General features: G+C 38.6%; 1 protein-coding gene across 1 annotated transcript in view; it reads left to right on the top strand.

Annotated features, from left to right (window-relative positions):
• Positions 1 to 22,413, top strand: part of cog5 (component of oligomeric golgi complex 5) — a 77,127-nt gene that overhangs the window by 35,222 nt on the left and 19,492 nt on the right. Inside the window, exons 8-13 of the mRNA XM_048154734.1 lie at positions 6,874 to 7,033; positions 7,129 to 7,241; positions 8,502 to 8,579; positions 14,829 to 14,910; positions 18,979 to 19,180; positions 21,247 to 21,408. Coding sequence (XP_048010691.1) covers positions 6,874 to 7,033; positions 7,129 to 7,241; positions 8,502 to 8,579; positions 14,829 to 14,910; positions 18,979 to 19,180; positions 21,247 to 21,408 — 797 coding nt within the window. The remainder of the gene's footprint in view (positions 1 to 6,873; positions 7,034 to 7,128; positions 7,242 to 8,501; positions 8,580 to 14,828; positions 14,911 to 18,978; positions 19,181 to 21,246; positions 21,409 to 22,413) is intronic.

Genomic DNA, 22,413 nt, shown 5'->3' with positions numbered 1-22,413 from the left:
TGTTTTAATTATTATTCATTAAACTTATTAATAAATGTTAATTTCCAACATACTTTGAGTTCATTTTAAGCAACAATACACTCATTTTTAAACAATAGTTGAGTTAAATAAAACTACCCAGTATGTTGGGCAAACATTTAACCCAATCGCTGGGTTTGTCCATTTTCAACCCACCTGGGTTGTTTTTAACCCAACATTTTTTAGACTGTTGGATAGGTCGTTCATTCTTTCATAAAATAATATACCCAGAAATTAGAAAGTACCATTTTTCTGGTTTTCATATACATTTTGCTTCAAATAAACGTTTATGGAGTTGGTTGATTTGGTGTTTTACTTCATGATTTTTTTTTTAATGCCTATAGAGAAAATGAATGGGGAAAATGCCAAGGTCTCTAAAAACGTGGGTGTTATTGTTGCGTTCTATTCAAATCTTCACTCGTTTCACGTGGTCCAGTGGGCTCAACTATGCTGGTCACTGATAAGGTTACTCATTCACCCTCTTGATATTCGCAGTTCATCCATTTTTTGAGTTATGTGTTTGAGTAACCTTTACATCAAAAGCAATGTCTCTCGGGAGTTGAAGCTGCTAAGGAGTGAAATCATTGCCTTTGTGAGCTCCTTAAATCTTTTTTTCTGTCTTTTTCTTTGCCACCCTTTTTTCTTGAATCTTTGTGCCTACCTTTCCTTTGCCTTCTCACTCACTTCAAACATTACATCTCTGTCACTGTCTCACATTCTGTCTCTGTCTGCTCTCTAAAGACCATCATGAAGATGGAAAATAGATATGCTGGGTTGCTCAGATAGCTGACAAGCACTCAGCAGGTGTGGCCTGTTCTGCCAACATGGCTGCCTTTGTTCTGTCAGCAGGCTTTAGAGTGATCATAAAATATTTACAGTATGTTTACCGTAAGTGATATACTGGACAGGACTTGTGTGAACTGAATTTTACTGCTGAATAAAACACCTCAACAACGGTACAATTTATCTGTGCATGTTTTTTTTTTTTTTTTTTAATTCTTTGACCTCATAATTTTAAATCAGAATGTCATAACTGAATGTTCTGGTAAAATGACAAACTTATGCTGTACTACTTCAGTCATTTTGTGTGCTTAAACTCCGCCCCTGCAAGCTCACATTCCATCAGCCACACCCACAACTCAACATCCTATCAACAACCGATGCAACTAAGTCCCCACAATGCATTTTTTTAATTTAAAAAAGATCCGTCGCTACTTCCATTTCATCGAGACTGATGCTTAGGAGACCAGAAGGCCAACCTGCTAATCCAGCTAAGACCAAGAAACCACTTTAGACTGAATTAAGCTTTGTTTTCCAGCAGGATTGTGTATGATATTTTGTAAGAGTACTGGTACACTGTTACAGATCAGAGACCCGTTAGCGACCGGCTCCCATGTGTGCTGATTAGCACTCCTCGTTCTCGCACGTCGACTACTCTCGCCCATTACCCATCAGTAACACGTTACTGCCAGGCACCCACCTGACAAATTACTGTTACCATGGAGACCATATGCACATGCTTTTTATCACCCCTTCTCCCTGATGTCTGTTCTTCACAATTAAATAGTCACGCAAAGGTTAAAAACCACGAAGAAGCAGACGTTTATTTATAGTTGAGTGTCATTGGGAGGCTTTTGATTAGTAGTTCTGTTACACCATGATATTTTGATGTATGCATGTTATTGATTGATTATCATTGGTTTATATTTATAAACCATGAGACCTCGCTATGGTATCCTGCTAATATTAACAAGCAAGCATGCTGTTTGTATGGTTTAAGTTAAAGGGATAGTTCACCCAAAAATGAAAATTTGATGTTTATCTGCTTACCTCCAGGGCATCCAAGATGTAGGTGACTTTGTTTCTTCAGTAGAACACAAATGATGATTTTTAACTCCAACCGTTGCCGCCTGTCAGCCGTATAATGTGAGTCAATGGGAAATCCATCTATAAGAGTAAAAAAAAAAACAAAAAAAAAACGCACAGACAAATCCAAATTAAACCCTGGACATAGTGGTGTTTTAAAGGTAAAAAATTATATAAATACGGTTCGGTTTCTCGCACAAACCAATAGTTTCGTGTCTTAGGACATCAATGTGTCATCACGTCAGTTTTGGGTGAACTATCCCTATGATATTGTTTACCATGATATATGAGTATGCTAAGATTTTCACCATTTGTTGTGTTTTAATCTGAACAGAAACCTGTTTTCTACTTTTGCAAGACTGAATAGACGTATGGTGTTGATGGTGATTTTTATTTGTATAATTGCATGTGCATGTGGTCAATTTTTTTTGGTAAGTGAAATTGCACTCTTTGATTCAGCATTGAAGAGTTAAGAGCAGGTGTATTTGGAAAATCACTGAAAATCACCACTAAAAGATATTTTTTTTATACTTTGACATAAAAAATGACATAATATAAAAGGAGTTAATTTCCTTCTAATGTCATTCCAAATCAAAGTTGGGTTTTTTTTTTCGCTGAAAATGTTCTATCTCATTAGTTATGCTGAGCACACCTTGCCTTTCACCTTTCTCCTTTCCATAATCATCAGTTCTCTCCCAAATTGAGTTCATTTCTTCCTGGCTTGGCATTGCTCTGACATTTGCCAAGTGCGTCTTAAAAGGCTTTAATCGGTCTTCTGCATGTTTGTTTTTGGGTTGCTGTGGAAACACGGCACATAAATGATGTCTAAGTAATCCATCATCTTTTCACTTTTTCCTCACACTCAAAGTCTCACTTTCACCCTCTCTCTGTTCTTCACCAGTGCTCTCGCATGGCCATGACACTTCACTAAGTGTGAGCAAATGAACTCTGCATGTTCCAGTGGGCTAGCATCGGCCATGTTTGCTGTTGATTTTGGAGTGGGAATGACTATACCAAAAGGAAAATAAAGTGTCCCTGTATTGTCCATATAACGTAATTCTCAAATGAGCTAGGTCATTTTTGTTATGCAGTTTTTTTTTTGTTTTTTTTTTAGTAAATTGTATTAAACTTTTAGCGAAAACAATAGCGCAAGCATCAGTAAGGCGCTTTGTAATTTTTTTGACCATATTAAAGCATAAAAATGCCATAATTTGGAAATATTTAGGAAACATGCTAAGTTCACATACTTGTTTCTCTGTAAAATGATGCTACAGCCTGTTATTTTACTTTGAAATGTTCATTCCGTGTCGGAATGTCTGTTTTTGTTTTGGTCTGCAAGCAAACAACTGGGTCAGAAATCACAGATGCTACCCGACCTATAAACCCTCGGCATCCATCTAAAAATCTCTATGAACGGGAGCATATTAAAACGTGAATAAATCAACTCATCAGCTTACAGTGTGTAAGTCTCCTCGCTTTCCATTGTCAATTGCACTCACTGCTGTTGCGTGCCCTCATTCTGGCAACCCGCGTGAGCGGCGAGTCTGAAGAGGAGGGGGTGGGGGAAACAACTCTCCAATATTTTGATTTTGGACTGCAGTACCCATTTCAGCCACTAACTTTCAATAGTACATGCTGCACCTTTTAAGGACGTTTTTCATCTAATATGATTTTTTGTCAGTTATTTATCTTTTGTTTTTATGTGTGTGTGTATATATAATATTTAATCCAATATTAAGATGCTGCATAGTAGAAATGATCTGGGCTCTGTATGTGGGAAAAGACCCCTGGTGTCATCTACTTATCAGCTTTTGGTTGGTTTGACAAATATCTGGACTGAGTCTTCCATATGGTGACAAAACAAACACAGCCAGAAGCTAATGACACTGGCGTGGTGACCAGGTGTTTTTATGAAAGGAAGCAATTGGCTGGAAATTACAGTGTTGTTTTTCTTGTAAGGCACTGCATCCCTGTGTGATGGGCAAACTCTCACTGTGTTTCTGTTGACGTGGCATACTTGATGTAGTTGCCAGGTCCCTCTTTGGGGTGTGTATTTTTCCCTTTATGGTTTCTCTAGAAAAGGACATCTACCTGAAGCAGAATGAGGGTTGACTGAATTGAATTCGTCCAAGCAGTAGAGAATGTAATCGAGCCCCCACACAGCGTAATCGAGGTAATACCAACAGTGTGGCATAGTTATTACAGGGCCGGGTAGGATATATCTTGGAGGCAGGTATAATTGTGATAGTGGCCCAAGGATGATCTACCACATCCCCTCCTTAGCACTCACTTGAACCAGTTTCTTCCACTTGATAAAACACTGATACATCAGCTAGTTGTTACTCCTATTACCACTGCCATCAAATAGCCAATACAGCAATTACTAAGATGCATTTTGTCTCCTACATTCCCCTGGAGAAACACGCCTCAATCTCAAGATGGCAGAAATAACATTGGCACATCTCAGACCTCCTTGTACAGATGATCTGTAGGATTCAGATACAGTGATGTTCGCCAAGCATGCCACCTGTTTTTTTGCAATTATGTAAGAATATTTTGAATCTGCAATGTCGTACAGATGAGCATGCAACGTCTTGCTGTGAAGATGGCACAATCTTTTCCGACCTTCACCTTTTGTGTGGGGTTATCTGATATAAACATATTCATTCCATTGTGAAATGTAATTCTCCCAAGAAACATATCAAGAAAGTGCGCTACACCCTACACAAGCTCATGCGATCCCTTGGACAGAATGAATTTCACATCTGCTGAACAGGGGATGCAGTGAGACTGGCACAGAACCAACCGAATGCACTGTATAAGATTTCCCACACTTTGCAACAATAGCCTACAACATGCAATCTAATCAACATAGAAACGGGGTGTATTTTTAGTTACATTTCACCCTCCCAACGATGGCTAACTGTTTATTTTCCCACTCAGAAATTGGTCTCTTCTTGAGTTTGAGCTTAAAAGCATCAGACCAAATATGCTTTTCTCCCATTTGCTGGTACAGAAGCGATCGTTGGCCACCTGTTCCATCAAAGTGTTAATTCTGGGAACAAAAGCGTAGTGCTTGCCTGGATGTGAGTAATGTGAAAACACCTCATTCACAGCAGTTGGCAGCTAGCCATCATGGGTCACCGGCTTGCACTGAGCTGATCAAATCCATCTCCACGGTGACTGTGCATGTCCCTGCTAAACCATTATCCTTCCGCAGTTCAGGGTAAATGAGGGCTAGCGCATTACATGCTGCGAGTGAACCTGCCGCAAGCAATTAGGTCTCTCTCAGTCCTCTGTTTTCCTTTGTCTGTGATTCACATCTGTTCTTTGACAACTACACTCAACTGTTGCATAAGTGACAGCACATCCTTTATTCTGCTGGACAACAGCCAATTTTGGCTTGTTGTGTGAATGTTTCAACTACGGCTAAGCAGTATCGATAAAACGGTTATTTTTCAGAAAACACAACCATTAATATGCCACAAATTGGTTGCAGTTTTAATCATACTGTATTATAACATGTTTGTCTTAATGCTCTCATACACCCGCACAAGCAATCGTCATGTTGTGCAATGTCTTAAAAATGTGTTTTAGTGTCTTTGTGACCCTGTAGCAAGTAAACGCACAAATGTTTCTGAGGACAGTGTTTCTCCTTCAGTCTTACTTCCTAAGATCCTAAGTAGCTACAAAAACAACACAGCCACCAGTGTATCAGAAATTGGAATGGCCATTTGCTTGACACCTGTAATGAGGTCACAAGGGACTGCTGTTTCCTCTTATACTTACCATAGTCAGAGACTCACTTGGGTTTTCAGTGTTGTAGTGCGTAAGACCTGGGTGTTTCAATCTAATTAGCTCTTTAAAAAACTGTTTCATCTTCAAACATACATTTTGTCCATCAACCCAATCTTTTTGCATCTGTTTAGAGTATTAGAGTCGAGCCTCTTTCAGAATTGAGCACATTTCTCTTGTAAAATGCTGGACGGGAGGAAACTCTAAGATCTCAGAGGAGCTGTAGCAGCCCTGGCCTCAGTTTTAGCCTTCAAGTGGGTTTGAAGAGAGAGTGAAGGAAGAAATGTGCATCATTTGTGTGATTACAGCTTGAAAACGCTGATTGCCACCAAGTACTTAGCCACCACTGATGGCTTTATCCCACCACTCTGGCCTATTACTCTCAATCTGTACAGCATTAGTCAAGCACATAGAGAAAAAGGGTAGATTTACTGGATTATCGCTTCCTCTTATCTGCATTTTTTTTTTTTTTTTTTTTAGTATTTTAAGCACATTTGTTATCAAGCATATCCATTCACCTGCAGTTTTTTTGTGTACCGTTTGGGAAGGCGAATGGGCCTGATCATCTTTGATACACTGGGATTAGATTGAAGTTGGACGGGGTCTTGAATTTGTTGTAATGCTTGCCGCTTTCATCCTAGGAGATTAAATTAAAGGCAGGATCAGAGATCAGTACCGTCTGCTGGAAGCTGCTTTAAATGGAGCATTGGAGAGCTTCCTGTTTTGCACTTTAAAAGCCAATGTCCTGTAGTCACAGCTAAGCTGAGACAGTTGAATTTGAAGAATTTGAATATGACCTACTTTTCTTACATGTGCTCTAGTGTTGAGCGCAATGACGTCAATCGGTGGCTCTCGCAGCAAGTGATGCACACAGTCTATGATCCCCTCATGTGAGACAACTAGTCTCAGGTGTAAATTTGACTTGGAACTGGAGATGTGATTTTAGGAGGTCAGGCATATTTTAATGCATTTTGATTTCTTTGTGTCAGTGACCCACTTCCCACATCAATATGAGACGGCTTGTTCAAAACCATTGGACATTGGAAACTGTTAAGGCCACAGTATTGCACAAAATTAAACCATTTATGTAAAACTCATCTTGCATATTGTAGCATATTGTAGCTCATACCATGTAAATGTTCTTCGTTAGGATAATTTTTGATTGGTTGATGTTTTTCCTTGTTTATCCCACAGAATCCATCTCAGGTGGGGACGGCCCTACAAGTGTTTTATAACCTCGGCAATCTGAGAGAGACCATAAGAAGTGTGGTAGATGGATACAGGACATCTGTGCAGGAGAACGTTGTTAATGCCCTGGACATTAAAGTCCTCACTCAACCTACCAACACCAGAGGTTTGTTAGTTTAGTGCATTTGTGGCTGTGTTTTAGAGTGCTTGATGAATTTGCATTGTGTTTTAGTGCATGCATTTTGTGTCTGCTATATTTAGGTGCCCCTGGCAGAGCCATCATGCCCACTCCAGGGAATACGGCTGCGTTTCGAGCTGCTCTGTGGACGAATTTAGAGAAACTAATGGACCAGATTTGTGCCGCGTGTGGTCAGGTATCAAACTTACACAGACGTTACAATTATGAAACGCTATTAATGTCATTAGGCAAAACACCAGTAGTTCACAGATGTCCCCATCCATTTTGCCTGGTGTTCACTTGTAAAGGCATGAAATATTAAGCTTGATTTATGCACTAAAAAGAACTTTTTGCCACTCCTTCTAATGGTAGAGTGAGCAGAGGATGCCTGAGTGGGAGATTGCTGCTCTTCTACACTTATATATGCTGTTCCAGTCCAACACCAACAGCTTCTTTTGGAATTTATTGGTGGAAAAACAAATGTACAAATTAACTGGTCAAATTTTGTATTAAATACAAAGTGCATGATATTAAAATCTTGTTTTCTGTGCTCTGCAAAGAAAGCGTGTGCACAGAAAAAGTGATTTTAATGTGATCCAAAAGGAGCGCACAGAAAGCCGTCTCTCATTTTGTATACTGCGCGATACTAAACTCAGTTTTCTTCTGCATCTTTTTGCACTTAAATGGAAAAATACACTCAAGAATGTCAAAATATTCTCAAAAACAGTCGTTTATATCTTAAGTGAACGTGAACAGTTGACAAAGAAAACGCACGTGTATCAGCATATTGGATCCATGCAGCTCTTAAAGTGTAAGCCGCCTAATATTCCGGCTGCCGTCTCTATAATATCATTAATCAAACAGCAAAAGACAGAGAAAATTCACTCACTTTTCTTGACTGAATAACTTTTGTAACTATATTTGTAATGTAGCCTATATTTTATTCATAAACTTCAGTGTTATTTTACATTTTATTATTTATTATAGTACCTGAATACTTGAAAATCTTAAAACTCTGTTTATTTCAATCGTATCTTTGTTCAATTGTATTTATTTGTGCAATTGCTAATTTGTTTATTTGTTCTTTTTAAATTACTGAGTGTTTAGTTGTCTTTAGTAATGCTTGAAATTTTTAAACCATAGGCAAAAGTTCCTTGTGTAAGTGTTCTTTAGCCTGTTGTTTTTTTGTTGTTCATAGTATTCAGCTACAATGAAATGCAATAAGACTTAGAATAAATGTGAATGATATTTTATCTTATTGGAATCAAAAATAGGAATTGATAAGAATCAGAATTGTTAAGATTCAAACGATACCCAACCCTACTCACAACTGTGCTTATTTTGTTGCTGTTTTTTTTCCTTATATATTTTTTAAAGCTAGTGTGTTAATATTAGATGATGCTTGAAAGGGGTCATTGAATATACTGTCTACAGTTTCTTCTATGTTCCTGAACAGGTGCAGCACCTGCAGAAGGTTCTAACTAAAAAGAGAGACCCAGTGACTCATGTGTGCTTTATTGATGAAATCATCAAGGTGAGACGGATTATTTAATTTCATACCTACCTTGGCATTCATTTTCTTATGTTTTTGCTAGAATAGGTGTGCAATTAAATTTCAGCACTTTGGGAAGTTATGTGTATTGATATTGTGCGTGTCCCATATGTGAAGAGTTTGTCCTTGATATGTAGTGATTTATTACAAAGGATTTTTGTGTGTGTTGCCCTTCCCTGTGGCTGACCTGCCTGCATAGCCCCTGCTGGTTCACTTGCTGCTGGCACATTAGCAGTAAATGACATCCTAATTGGTGTCTGCAGGTGGCTGGCCCCTCTGTGACAAGGTTATCTACCCTACACGCATACACACATGCACACACATATATCCATCACACATTTTCAGCCAGACAGTGATGGGACAATTTTATCTACATTCTCCATTTGGTTCTGGGTGACTTTGTGTACTAGTGTGTGTTGGCGCACGCTGAGTGACAAGAACAGTGTTTGCAAAGACATATGCAATGCGTTTCCCCCTTGGTATCCCCGACATCCGTGGCTCTCCATTCCTTCAGTGGAGAATTTGGCTAATTACAGCCGGTAATTAAGGTGCTATTTTCTGCTAAATGAAGGGCTAAACTGTGAGATCAGAGCAGTTTACGAAGGGGTGGTAAGATTTCACAGATGGATTTCAAAGAGAGCATATAATGCAGTGAATTAGAACTGGCCTCTAGCGATGCATTTCCTTAAAACCATAACCAGCAAAGCTAATATGGGGCGTAGACTTTAGAATATGTGATGCAGAATTGTGACATGGGCTGTATTTGAAATGTCACACTACTTGTATTATATGTTAGGTTTGTATATTGTGCGCAGCATGCAAATTTTTTATAAATTTGTATCCTTAATAGTTTTATAATTTAGGTTTTATAACTTTTATAGATTTATAAAAACTTTAATGCACTCACTTTGTTAATATGGTCATGACTAAAGGGGTTTAGCTTTGATTATATAGCTGTGATTTTCACAATGTACCACACATATACAAAGTAGACAAAGTACACTACATGGAATATTGCATCTCTTAACATGACCAGTGAACCAGCAGCAATATCAAACTTAATTTTAAACATCTCTGTCTTTACGTGGCGTCTGGCTGAACTGACAAAATTGGATTACAATTATGCAATTTCATGATAAATGCGCACCACTTGCTCATTTAAATGTAATGAGATCATGCGACAACAACATAGCATACTACTGCATACTAATGCTTTCTATTGCATTAGTATTAGGATGCATTTTGTGTTTGTGAGAAAGAGAAAAGGTCTGTCTCCAAATATACTGTCGCTTTCTCTCTCTGTTAGTATTCCTCCCGTTTTCACTCAGTAAACAGTTTCGGGGGAGATGAGTTGAGCGGCTTCTAATCACCTCTTGGAAATCGAGATTTTCGGTCAGAAGATTGAGGTCTGCAGGAATGGGGGGGCAGGTGGGGGGCGTTTCCATGGAAACAACTTCTCCCACTCTCCCATAGACCTTTTTGATTTCCTTGTTGAAAAAAAAAAGGAGAGGAGGAAAAAAGTTTGATTCCAGAGTGAGGGTGGTGTTGCGAAATTTGACCACTTCTCTCGTATTGGTGTTTTGATGTTTTTGATTATGTAAGAAAAAATGACATCCATCTTTTCAGGATGATGACGATAATAAAATAAATAAATAGTGCTACATCATATGTGTCGATATTTAAATTTAGTGCTTTAGAATCTTAAGCTTACAAACTCTCACATTGGGCCCTCAGCCTAGTTTCAGGCGCATTGTTGGCGTGTTGCTATTTTGAGGCAACTGAAAACGACTGCACCATCGACCAACAAAAACCTGGTCTTAAGTCAATGGCTTGGTATTTATTAATTTATTTTTATTTATTGAAAGGGCGCTTTAGTAATATGCACCTATAGGCGGGTGCACAACACGTGTATACTCTTCTTGTTACACACACAGGGACGCGCAGCATCACACAAACATGCCAAATATTAAAAAATAAAAAGATTACAATGTAAAAGATAATTATTGTGCCGGCTTGTCCCGTAGATGGTCTGCGAGCAGATATGTTTCTTCTCTAGAGAAGCATTCAGTCTTTCCGCTTGCAAATTCCACCATGTAAATAGCAATACGCCATGGTGCAAGCGCACCTAGCTTTTAATGAGAATGGAAGATGAGACTCTGAGACTAGGTACAACCGTGTTGGACCATGCGGCGACCATTTTTCCCATTGTTAAACTAGCAAAAGTGGATTCAGACATAAGTGCACCTGCACCATGCGCTTTAGACCATGCACTTAGATCGTTAAAATAGCGCCAGTTGTGTCTAAAGCCCGGGACACACCAAGCCGACGTCAAAGAACTAGTGGCAACGAAAGCCAACTGTGTTGTTAGCTGCGTCTTGGCCAAAGATCTGCGCCTGAACACACAAAAAGGACTAAAGGTGACTGTCAACTAACATTCTGCATCTGCGTGCAAGTAAATATCTGTCCATTTCAGCAGGTATCAAGTCTATTTTTGTCATTCAAAAAGGGAAACTGAAACTAGGACTTTTTTAAACAAAGCAGCGCATGCTTACCATTTTGAATATCAGTCATGCTGATCACTTTCTTCATTCCAGTCAGCTCATGTTATTATGAAAATATTTGTGCATTCGAATGATCAGGTAAGATGATGTAAAATGATAACAGCTTCTGTCTGTACCATCTTCTTTGCTCACTTTCATCACTTGCTTTTATTTTCATGCACTGACTCGTTCGCTAAGCTGAGCAGCCAATCAGAGTTCTCTCTTTCGCCAGTTGCCCAACGCCGATTCAACATGCTGAATCGGCCCAAAAAACCCAGACAGCTTTCGACCTAGAGTCAACGTTGCGGAACACACCTAAAAAATCCGGCCTTAAAGTAAAAGCTCAATAACTCTCAGTATAAAGGGACACCTTGAAATTCAGACCACCCAGAATGACTGACAGACTGTCATCGGGTGCTCAGAGAGCCATCAGCTGTAGATGAAAGAAACACCCGGCATTTAAAATGCCCCGTGAAAGGTTTTGCATGGCGGGCACTTCTCTTGGAGCCTCACAAGGCTGTAAAAAGCCCTACGACGCCTCAGAACCTTCAGTTTAACAGGGTGCATGCAGGAGATAGGCCGCATATGCGGTATAGGAAAACACATACAGGAACTTTGTGCACAATAAAGCTGCTGTTGGATTCCCTGGAGATTGGAAAAGGTGGGTGAATGCCATGTTTTTTTGTTTTCTTTCTCTGCCTCCGCTTCAAAAGCTGTTTTCAAACTCCCACAATCTCACACCTTTATTTGTGGCTAAAACACCCCCCACACACGCACCCATCGGAAAGCAAAACCTGCAAACCGCTACATTTAACAGTTACACAAGTAAAACAGACCTTCCCGATGAATTCCCAGCTGCTTTTATGTAGCAAACAAGCCTTCTGGCTCTCTGGCATGAGTTCATCTACACTGATGGCCCTCTTGTTCACTTCAGGTGTCATAAATGTGAAATACAACTCTACATCAGAAAAGAAAAAAGCAATTGCCTGAAGTAGTGAAGTGAATATGAGGCAAAAAAGAAAGAGAAGCCAAGATTAGTTGTATTTCATAGATGATGGCACTAAAATAATGCCACTCTGTGTCACAACCAATGGAAAAAATTAATGGAATATTTACAATACGTAATTTACAAACCCGATTCCAAAAAAGTTGGGACACTGTACAAATTGTGAATAAAAACAGAATGCAATGATGTGGAAGTTTCAAATTTCAATATTTTATTCAGAATACAACATAGATGACATATCAAATGTTTAAACTGAGAAAATGTATCATTTTAAGTGAAAAATAAGTTGATTTTAAATTTCATGGCATCAACACATCTCAAAATAGTTGGGACAAGGCCATGTTTACCACTGTGTGGCATCCCCTCTTCTTTTTATAACAGTCTGCAAACGTCTGGGGACTGAGGAGACAAGTTGCTCAAGTTTAGGAATAGGAATGTTGTCCCATTCTTGTCTAATTCAGGCTTCTAGTTGCTCAACTGTCTTAAGTCTTCTTTGTCTCATCTTCCTCTTTATGATGCTCCAAATGTTTTCTATGGGTGAAAGATCTGGACTGCAAGCTGGCTATTTCAGTACCCGGATCTTTCTTCTACGCAGCCATGATGTTGCAATTGATGCAGTATGTGGTCTGGCATTGTCATGTTGGAAAATGCAAGGTCTTCCCTGAAAGAGACGACGTCTGGATGGGAGAATATGTTGTTCTAGAACTTAGATATACCTTTCAGCATTGATGGTGCCTTTCCAGATGTGTAAGCTGCCCATGCCACACGCACTCATGCAACCCCATACCATCAGAGATGCAGGCTTCTGAACTGAGCGCTGATAACAACTTGGGTTGTCCTTGTCCTCTTTAGTCCGGATGACATGGCGTCCCAGTTTTCCAATAACAACTTTCAATTTTGATTCGTCTGACCACAGAACAGTTTTCCACTTTGCCACAGTCCATTTTAAATGAGCCTTGGCCCAGAGAAAACGTCTGCGCTTCTGGACCATGTTTAGATATGGCTTCTTTTTTGACCTATAGAGTTTTAGCCGGCAACGGTGAATGGCACGGTGGATTGTGTTCACCGACAATGTTTTCTGAAAGCATTCCTGAGCTCATGTTGTGATTTCCATTACAGTAGCATTCCTGTATGTGATGCAGTGCCGTCTAAGGGCCGAAGATCACGGGCATCCAGTATGGTTTTCCTTGACCCTTACGCACAGAGATTGTTCCAGATTCTCTGAATCTTTGGATGATATTATGCACTGTAGATGATGATAACTTCAAATTCTTTGCAATTTTTCTCTGAGAATCTGATATTGCTCCACTATTTTTCGCCACAGCACTGGGGGAATTGGCGATCCTCTGCCCATCTTGACTTCTGAGAGACACTGCCACTCTGAGAGACTCTTTTTATACCCAATCATGTTGCCAATTGACCTAATAAGTTGCAAATTGGTCCTCCAGCTGTTCCTTATATATACATTTAACTTTTCCGGCCTCTTATTGCTACCTGTCCCAACATTTTTGGAATGTGTAGCTCTCATGAAATCCAAAATGAGCCAATATTTGGCATGACATTTCAAAATGTCTCACTTTCAACATTTGATATGTTATCTATATTCTATTGTGAATAAAATATTCAGTTTATGAGATTTGTAAATTATTGCATTCCTTTTTTATTCACAATTTGTACAGTGTCCCAACTTTTTTGGAATCGGGTTTGTATACAAAACCTGATGATTCATGATTTCATAATGCAAGGACATCTTGTGAACTTTAATGGACCTTTTGTGACCTTTTCTACAATGGAGTTTACATGCCCAGTGTCTCAGTGCCTACTTGCTGTTAATTCTAGATTTAAATTAAATCACAGATTGTCATTGTGGTCTCAAACTTTTGGACCCCACTGTATATATACTTAATATTTTCCAACTTTGATTGTGTGAATCATAAGAGAAAGTCATTCACATCACTGTAAAGTCACTGCAAACACCATTAGGCTGATGTACGGTGGGTCAGCACGGACATTCAGAGCATGTTGATATGCACAGGTGATACGCACACCAGCCTCTTTATACAAACACACATTGAGCTGCAGGTAGATTGGCACATGCAGCACATGTCCATCAGCATTAGACCATATATGTTTTGTCATGATTCCCAAATGATTATTTACCATACACTTCCCTATTTACACACAAATGCACACATGGCTCAGACAGGTATTATTCTTTCAGTGATTGCTAATGCCAGTGTTGTCTGAGTGATAACATGAATAGTGTATTGTTCATATTCTTCTCTTGTATATATGTTTTTTACCATTTGTTTCTAATGTCAGCCTAAATTTTTCACCAAAATGATTGTAATTTGGTTTCACGTGACCGTTTTTCACCCTTTCTCCAAATACTACAAATTTTAAGACTAGTGTATCTAATCTATTATAGCCTAACCTCTCTGCATGTGAAATGAGTAAAACGAACGCCTCTGCAAAAATTAAAATGTGCCTAATTGCCATGATTCTAGCTTTTATTGAGGGTGAAATGTGACCTGGACATAGTTTTTGAGATGTGTTGTGGGTTGCAGTCACTGAAGACAATCATATCAGTTTTGTTTGCATAGTGTGATAATGTGTTTGCTATTATGTGTGTCAAAGTTCAGCTCTGGCTGATGTGTGTAATGTGTTTTCTCTGCCTCTTATCAGGATGGGCAGCCTGACATCTTGCACACCTTCTGGAGTTCAGTCACTCAGACGCTCTCTGAGGAGCTACAGAAAGCCACAGCTGGTGAGATTCAGTCTGAGGGTTTTGTTTAAGACGATGCCCTGCCATGCATCTCAAAAGCTCATTCTGTGTGTGAGTGTGTTACACAAGCTCCCCTCCTGCGCCTCGTCTCTCTCTTCTCCTCTGCTCTTGCTTTCTTTTCATCACATTGCAGTCGGATTCAAACTCTATTACCCACGTACAATCTTCTGCCGTTGCTTTTGGGAAGACTGACTCTGTGTTAACCCTTTCCTCCTCTAACTGAGCTTGTAAGCTATCTCAGATATTGTTCATCTCCAGCCTTCACACTATCATCTCGAGCCTGAAGGGCTCCTTGGAGAAGTGTTTACACTTCCGTAGTCTCTGATGATTCTTCAAGCTCAGACGCAATGAGAGTCCATCATAAAGTAAATAAATAAAAAAAAGATCTCTCCTCTGATCTCAGGCTGTAATCGTCTCAAAGGAGCAGAATAAATCAAGGCAGGTGTTTGCTTACAAGGGAATATTGAGTAAAAATGGAGACCTTCAATTGTGAGATTCATGTGACTCCACAGATGTGTAACCAAATCAGACTTCTCTCACTACACAACATCTCAGTGTTTGCAAATGAATGACAGCATTATTTGCAATGTTGGGGTGTAACCAACTAAACGTTTTGATGCTATTAACTTACCAATCATGGTATGTCACATGATGATTCTTTGATCATTTGTAGAATAAATAAGTGCTGTATGCTTTAAATTAGCCTGTAACTTCGGACGCTTCTTCCACCAAGTGGGATGGAGTGAGATGAATTCAATTGATTTTACTTGGACTTTTGTATTGTAAATAAACTAATGGATTTCTAGGCTGGTAACAATGCATTTTAAAGACAGTTTTATCCAAAGCGACTAAGTTCATGTATTACCTTGGAATCAAACCCATGACCCTGCTGTTGTTAGTATCATGCTCTGGTAACCAAAAGTTTGTGGGGTGTTTTTTTTTTTTGTTTGTTTGTTTGTTTTTAGATTTATTTTTGGCATTTTTGCCTTTATTGTGATAGGACAGTAAGCAGACAGGAAGTGAAGTGGGGGAGAGAGAGAGGGGGACAGGATCGGGATCGAACTCGGGTCGCCTGAAGTGCAACAGCACTATATGTCGGCGCCCTGCCCACAAGGCTATCGGCGGCAACTAAAAGGTTGTGGGTTTTAAATACCAGAGGGGACATTTCATGAGCTATGACCATTGTTCTCTTGATTTGGCACTTAACTCTAGGTTTCTCCAGAGAATATGTTCACTGGATGAATGAGTCTGCCAAATTAATAAATTTAAATATCATTACTAACTTCACTGATGACATCTCCATCATTCTGGTGGCAGTTTAACAACAGAAAACCACTCTTGATAACACAGAATTGACTCATTAATGGAGCACACTGGCTTATGATTGCAACCGGTGCCTATCTTAAAGTGCTAAACATCTCGGACAGCGCGTCCACCCTGCAGAGACACAGTAATTTAGACCTTGGCCTTGATGGTGCGGCCCTATTGATCCCTGCCTGTTATCACGACCTAAAAATGCTTTGTGCTTCACTCCCCCTGATCAATAGAAAGCAAATAGGAGCCTTTGCATCACTTTCATTATCCAAATGCTTCTGCATTACTCCCTTTTATAAGCCTTTATCAAGCCTGATTTGAAACCTCTCAATCAAACTTGCATTTATATTCTCAGAACCCAAGGGGGCTTACTTTGTAGATCTATTAAGGGAACTCCGCCAAAATGCTCTCACAGAAGGAGAATGTTCAAGGTGAAGATGCTTTCAAAAAACGTTACGGCTCCAAGAGGCCATCAGAAAACATTTTAGTTCTCAGGTCGACTGTTATGGACTCTGTCTTGAGACATCACTGCTCCACAAGCCTTCAAAGAAGATCTGTTTATAAATGATTTATCACTCCCTCTTTGTCCTAAAATACGTTTTGTGACTACTGACAGCTCCCTACCTATTCCCAGAATTCTTTACTGAACTTTTTGCCTTTCAAAGAGCATGTCAAAGGATGAAGCTAGAATTCCTGTCAATGTTTAGCGTGAGCTTCCTGACTTCCCTCAAACCCTGGGGACCCATATGAATTAATTTGCTAACAGTCAGAGTGCTGGTATAGGGTCAGTTCTGCTGTTTTTATTATTATTGATGTTATTTTTATTTTTCATTTCATTATTGCATCACAACTTGAAAGGCAAAACTTGGAGCCTGACTAACACTTGTTCAATGAACATGCCAGTTTTCACCATTTCGCCACTGACATTTGTTTGATTTTTTTTTTTTTTTTTATGCACCTCATCACCTTCACTGAGGGAAGATTTTCTTGACAGTCAAGGGTTGTGTTTGAACGCTGCTGCATGGCAGTTTTATGAAGTGAGGAAATTTAAGCTTCACTACCAGCAATAACTCAGAAACATAGCATCAGCTGAACATGGCTACAGCTCATAGTCAGCACTCCATCAGTAGAGTAGAATTACCGTGGCTCGCCTTTGTTTGGGTAACGGTGAAACAAAGATGGAAACTGTTTAAAATGCTTGCGCCTCTGCTAAATTATGCATTCATCAAATCAATCTGCATAGGAAACAATCTGCATAATATTCGTAATGAGCATTTAATCACCTGTAAAGTCGGGTTATTACCATATTAATGAATAAGTATTTTTATACAATTCCATCCATTTGACTCTCATTTTCTCACTTTTGAGGGAATTGTGTTTTTTCAGCTCACTGAGTCACTAAGAGAGGATTTTTAGTTTTAAATCACTGCTTGACATTGTCATAGTGACAAGCACTTTTTTTTTTTATTAATCGGTATTCACAACAATTTAGACTATATAAAGTCAACCCTGACTTGTGGTTAAAAGCCAACCCTGAAATATGGTTAGTTTCCATTTAAATGCAAAACAAAGTTGCATTCACAATTCAATCAATTTTAGAATTAATACTTTTTTTTTTTAATCATAAGTTTTAATTTAATGATGCATTTGCATCATTGTTTTATGCTACTACTGTAGTAATGCAGTCTTCTAAATAGGGCTGCCCCCTAATAGTCGACCAAATTTTAATTAATCGGTTAGTCGCAGAAAAAATTCACACAGTCCGTGATGGACAGAGCGTAACACAGCTGGTCCATGTGGTAATTCCAGTACGTTGGGCAGGAAATCCAAACATTCACCTATTATTCATCGACCTAACTATGGCTTATCATTGGAAACATGCAAGTAGTAGCCTACCGTTTGCCACTTTACATGGCCGCTCACTTTAACTTTAACCTGGATAAATGTGCGCTATTATTGCAGCATATCTAAGTGTTTGTGCAGATAAACCCAGATGCACCGGCCCGATCATTTGCATTTTTTCTATTAACAGCGGAAAGAACTTAAAATACTCCCGTCATTTTTGTCATATAAGAGTAAGATAACATTTGAAAATTTGTGTAGACTCAACAAAACTTTGTGCTTTTGTAAAATAAAGGACACAAACGGTGCACTTTCTGCCGTCTCTGGAAATGTCTACTTTTAAATGAACCAATTCAAATCGAAAAATTCTCTGATTATGTAATCTGTATTAAATGTGCATTTCTCTCTATAGGTGCGTCCTCTATACTGCAGAGATGACGAGTCAACATAATCAACTACATATTTGTAGCTGACACTGACTCAGAAATCGCTAGTTTATTAATAAAATATTAAAATGTTCAGACAATCTCCATTTTGTATTTTTCCAACACATTTGTATTAGTTTTGCCGGTGCGCTGCGGCAAGCTTTATGCGTGCGCTTGAGCACATAATCTATCATTTAAAGGCTCAATATTATGGTTTGGTATTTCTCTGTATTGTACAACAATGTTAGAAATGTTACATATAATATTCTTTCTCAGACCTGAAACTCAAATCATTTAAATTAATATCATAAAGACACTACTGGCTTAAATGAAAGACTACTAGTCGACTAGAAAAATCTTTAGTCAGGGGCACAATTCTAAAATCTTGCCAAAATTGGGACAAAGACAAAACACATGAATCTCTATTTAAATGCATCCTCTTCTCTATTTATTTTTCCTTTGTTCACAGCATCAACCTTCCTGAAGCAGGCCCTGGAAGGAGAGTATCCCAAACTTTTGAGGCTTTACAATGAGCTGTGGAAGCGACTGCAGCAGTACAGCGCAAGCATACAGGGGGCGCTAGTGAGCAGTGGTGCAGGTCTAGATGTGGAACTGCCAGTATCAGATCATGATACTGAAGATCTGTTCACCCGGACCAAACCAGACTATGAGTGAGTACTACCAAGATACATGTACACTAACTCTCCAACACATTTGTTTTCATAATTCTGCTGTAATTATTGAACGATTTGATCAAGTTTGGTCTCAAACAGCAATGTTCCATGATAAATAATAGTTTCTGCCAAAAGACAGCAGCTGCTTTAATAATTCTTATTGTTTGCTTATGACGGTGGTGGCTAAAACAAAATTACTAGAGTTTTATTGTAGCAACAGTAACTGTTATAAATATGGTATTTTCAAAGAAACTGATTTCCATGTACTTTTTTTTTTTTTCATGGTGAGGCCATACTAATGCTTTGTTTTTAGTACAAAATGGCAACTATCAATCGCTGAAATGAAACATGCTGACTGATTTAACATTTTAGGATGCTAAATGCAAGCAGTCAAACAGAAATGCCATGATTTCTCATCATTAAAACGAGAAGTTCATTATCTACCCAAGCTATCATCTACCTAATCATTCCTGGTGGTGCAACAAAGATTCTGCCTACCCGCAAAGTGCTCTCAGAAGTGCTCTCATTAATCAAACACCGTTTCTGCCTTTCACCTGAATGGAGAGATGCATTAGAAAGCAAAGAAGCCCTTCTACTCTCAGACACATTGTCAAACAATCTCCCCGAGTGCATCAACGTTTCTGCCACTACTCTGATCAAACACCCAGATCCCATAATTACAATTGTCCCCTGAACGGCCCACGTTTTACGCATAGTTGCTCCTATCGCATAATACAGCTCAAAAAATCTTGTCAAGATGCATGGCATAGCTGACAACCAGCAATTAAAGCCAAGATTATTAGAGCATCTCGTCAAAAACTAGCAAATGTCACGGTGATGTAAGGGGTAAACTGTTTTCTTTTGTATTTTATTTTGCAGAAATTCAGTAGCTCTATATTTGGCTCACATAAAATACCTTCTTTGTGGTAGAGTTTTGTGTACTGCTGGAAATGCATTATTGAACAGCATTCGCCGAGTTAAGTTTAGAGTGAATGAGAGAAATGAAATAATGAAAGTGATGCTATTGTTATGGAGAAATCTATCATGTGTTCATTTACTGAGCTCCTTTTGTCCTGCCTTTAATAGTCAGGTTCATTTGGTTTTTAGATTCTGACATTAATGATGCTGTTTCTCTCAGCCTGTTTGACTGTAGTGTCAAGGTTTCTACAAACACTTTTTGCAATTAAAAGTAAGCATGTATAATTTATGATAATGAATAAGTTTTTAAACCTCTAATTCACATTATTTGTCCAGTTTTTGTTTGTAATCATTATTCTCAATGATTCTTATTACTGTAATATAGTACATTTCAGTAAATTAAATATAGTACATTATCAGTAAAAATACTAACTCTAGGTGTTTTTTTTTTTTTTTTTGTTTAAATCAGCGTAAAGGCCATACAACTAATACTATCATGACCTATAAATGCAATTATAAAAAATAAATCATGCTGTTTTACTTTATAGTGATGAGAATTAGATTTTTTGCATTATGTTAATAAAAATTATCAAATAATATTCAGACCTTGCAATATAATGAAAGGTCTGAAACGTTTAATGAAAATGGTTAGCCATTGGGGAAACGGTATTAATGCAGTCATATCTCAGTTATGCAATTGGCCAAACAAAAGAATAATATTGGAAATTAAGAAGCTGTCAGGCAGGAGAACTCATTTATCACAATGGCAAAATCAAATGCTAGGGGCTTTGATCCCTGCTGAGATGAGGAGTGTTAAGTAGGCTATGGTTTCATTAAGTGCCATTCGGTACTTTTGATTTAGTCTAATTTGTAATTATCTCTACGGGCAGGCCTCTGATTAAATTTACAGATTTAGGTCAGTGAAATTTTATACATACACACAGAGTATGTGTCATACATGTCTTGTGTTTATCAGAATAAAACCATGTACTCAGAATACATAAAGTGATGATAGTTTGATGACAGGAACATTGGAGATGACATCAAAGAAAACACTTTGTCTTTACACATTTTGTTATTTACTTGTTTCACATATACTTTGTGAAGCAAAGGAATAACTGTTTTGATGTTTTTTTTTTTTCCAGTCCAGAGAAGGATCTGAAGGATTCTCTTCAGCCATATGAAGCAGCGTACCTCTCCAAGTCTCTTTCCCGCCTCTTTGACCCCATCAACCTTGTTTTCCCTCAAGGGGGCCGAAACCCACCCTCTAATGATGAACTGGACAGCATCATAAAAACAATAGCCAGGTACACTTCCAAAATGCATAATACATTATAACACTGTCGTTATACTGCCATCTATAGGCCTGGGACAAACTAGACGATTTTCAAATCTTAAACGATTTTAGAAGATTCGTCCGGACCTCGAGACCACACACCTGTCGATTGCAGTAACATTTTCACAGTGAGATGAGATCATAGGAGACTCGCTAGATCAAACTTGATTGAGAAGAAAAACAAATGGAGGACGATCAACGTCGTCTTGAGTTTTGTTTTACGGGAAGTAAAACATTGAAGTATTATCTTTCTCAATACTCCAATTTCATGGCATGTTTGTGGCTGCCAAGTTTCACCTATAGAAGTATGCAACATCCGGTTGTTGAAGCTTGCTCGCTCTCATTGGCAATCACAGGTATCACGTCATGTTTGATATTTACAATTTGGGATAATGCGGGCTCCAACGCGACCAGGAGCAGTAAAATAATCATAATGACACCATAGAACTGAGGATTTTTTGGACAAAAAGTCAGTTGCGAGAAGCCTCAAATTGGGCCACACCCCCCAGATCGCTGGGGGTTGCAAATCTGGCCCAAAATCAGACTTAAAATCTTCAAGTGTGTGTCCAGCCTAAGATACCTTATTTTGGCCAAATGTTAAAGGGCAAGTTGGCTGATTTTCAACCAGCTTTGTATTGTTACAATGTCAGAAGTATATGTAAATGAACAATATTTCTCCATGTTACCTACACCCAGATATCCCTGTTTATTTGTCAGCAAAAGTCCAATCAACAAAGGGGTGGTGCCAAAATTGTATCATGAGTTTTTTTGGGAAAAGGGAATGTCACAATTTCACCCATAAACAGCCAAGTTTTATTAAAAGCCCATCTTGCCAGTGGTGAATTACCAAGGAAGAACTACATGTATTCTTGATGAAGAAGGCAGTCCCAATACTAAAAAGCATTGCTATAATAAACAGTGCAATCTATTTACAGAAGGATTAATAATGGGCTGGAGAATTTATGGTGATAAGATC

This window comes from Megalobrama amblycephala, linkage group LG14, assembly GCF_018812025.1.
Source record: "Megalobrama amblycephala isolate DHTTF-2021 linkage group LG14, ASM1881202v1, whole genome shotgun sequence".
Taxonomy (NCBI): domain Eukaryota; kingdom Metazoa; phylum Chordata; class Actinopteri; order Cypriniformes; family Xenocyprididae; genus Megalobrama; species Megalobrama amblycephala.
This window is presented reverse-complemented; position numbering and strand designations above follow the sequence as displayed.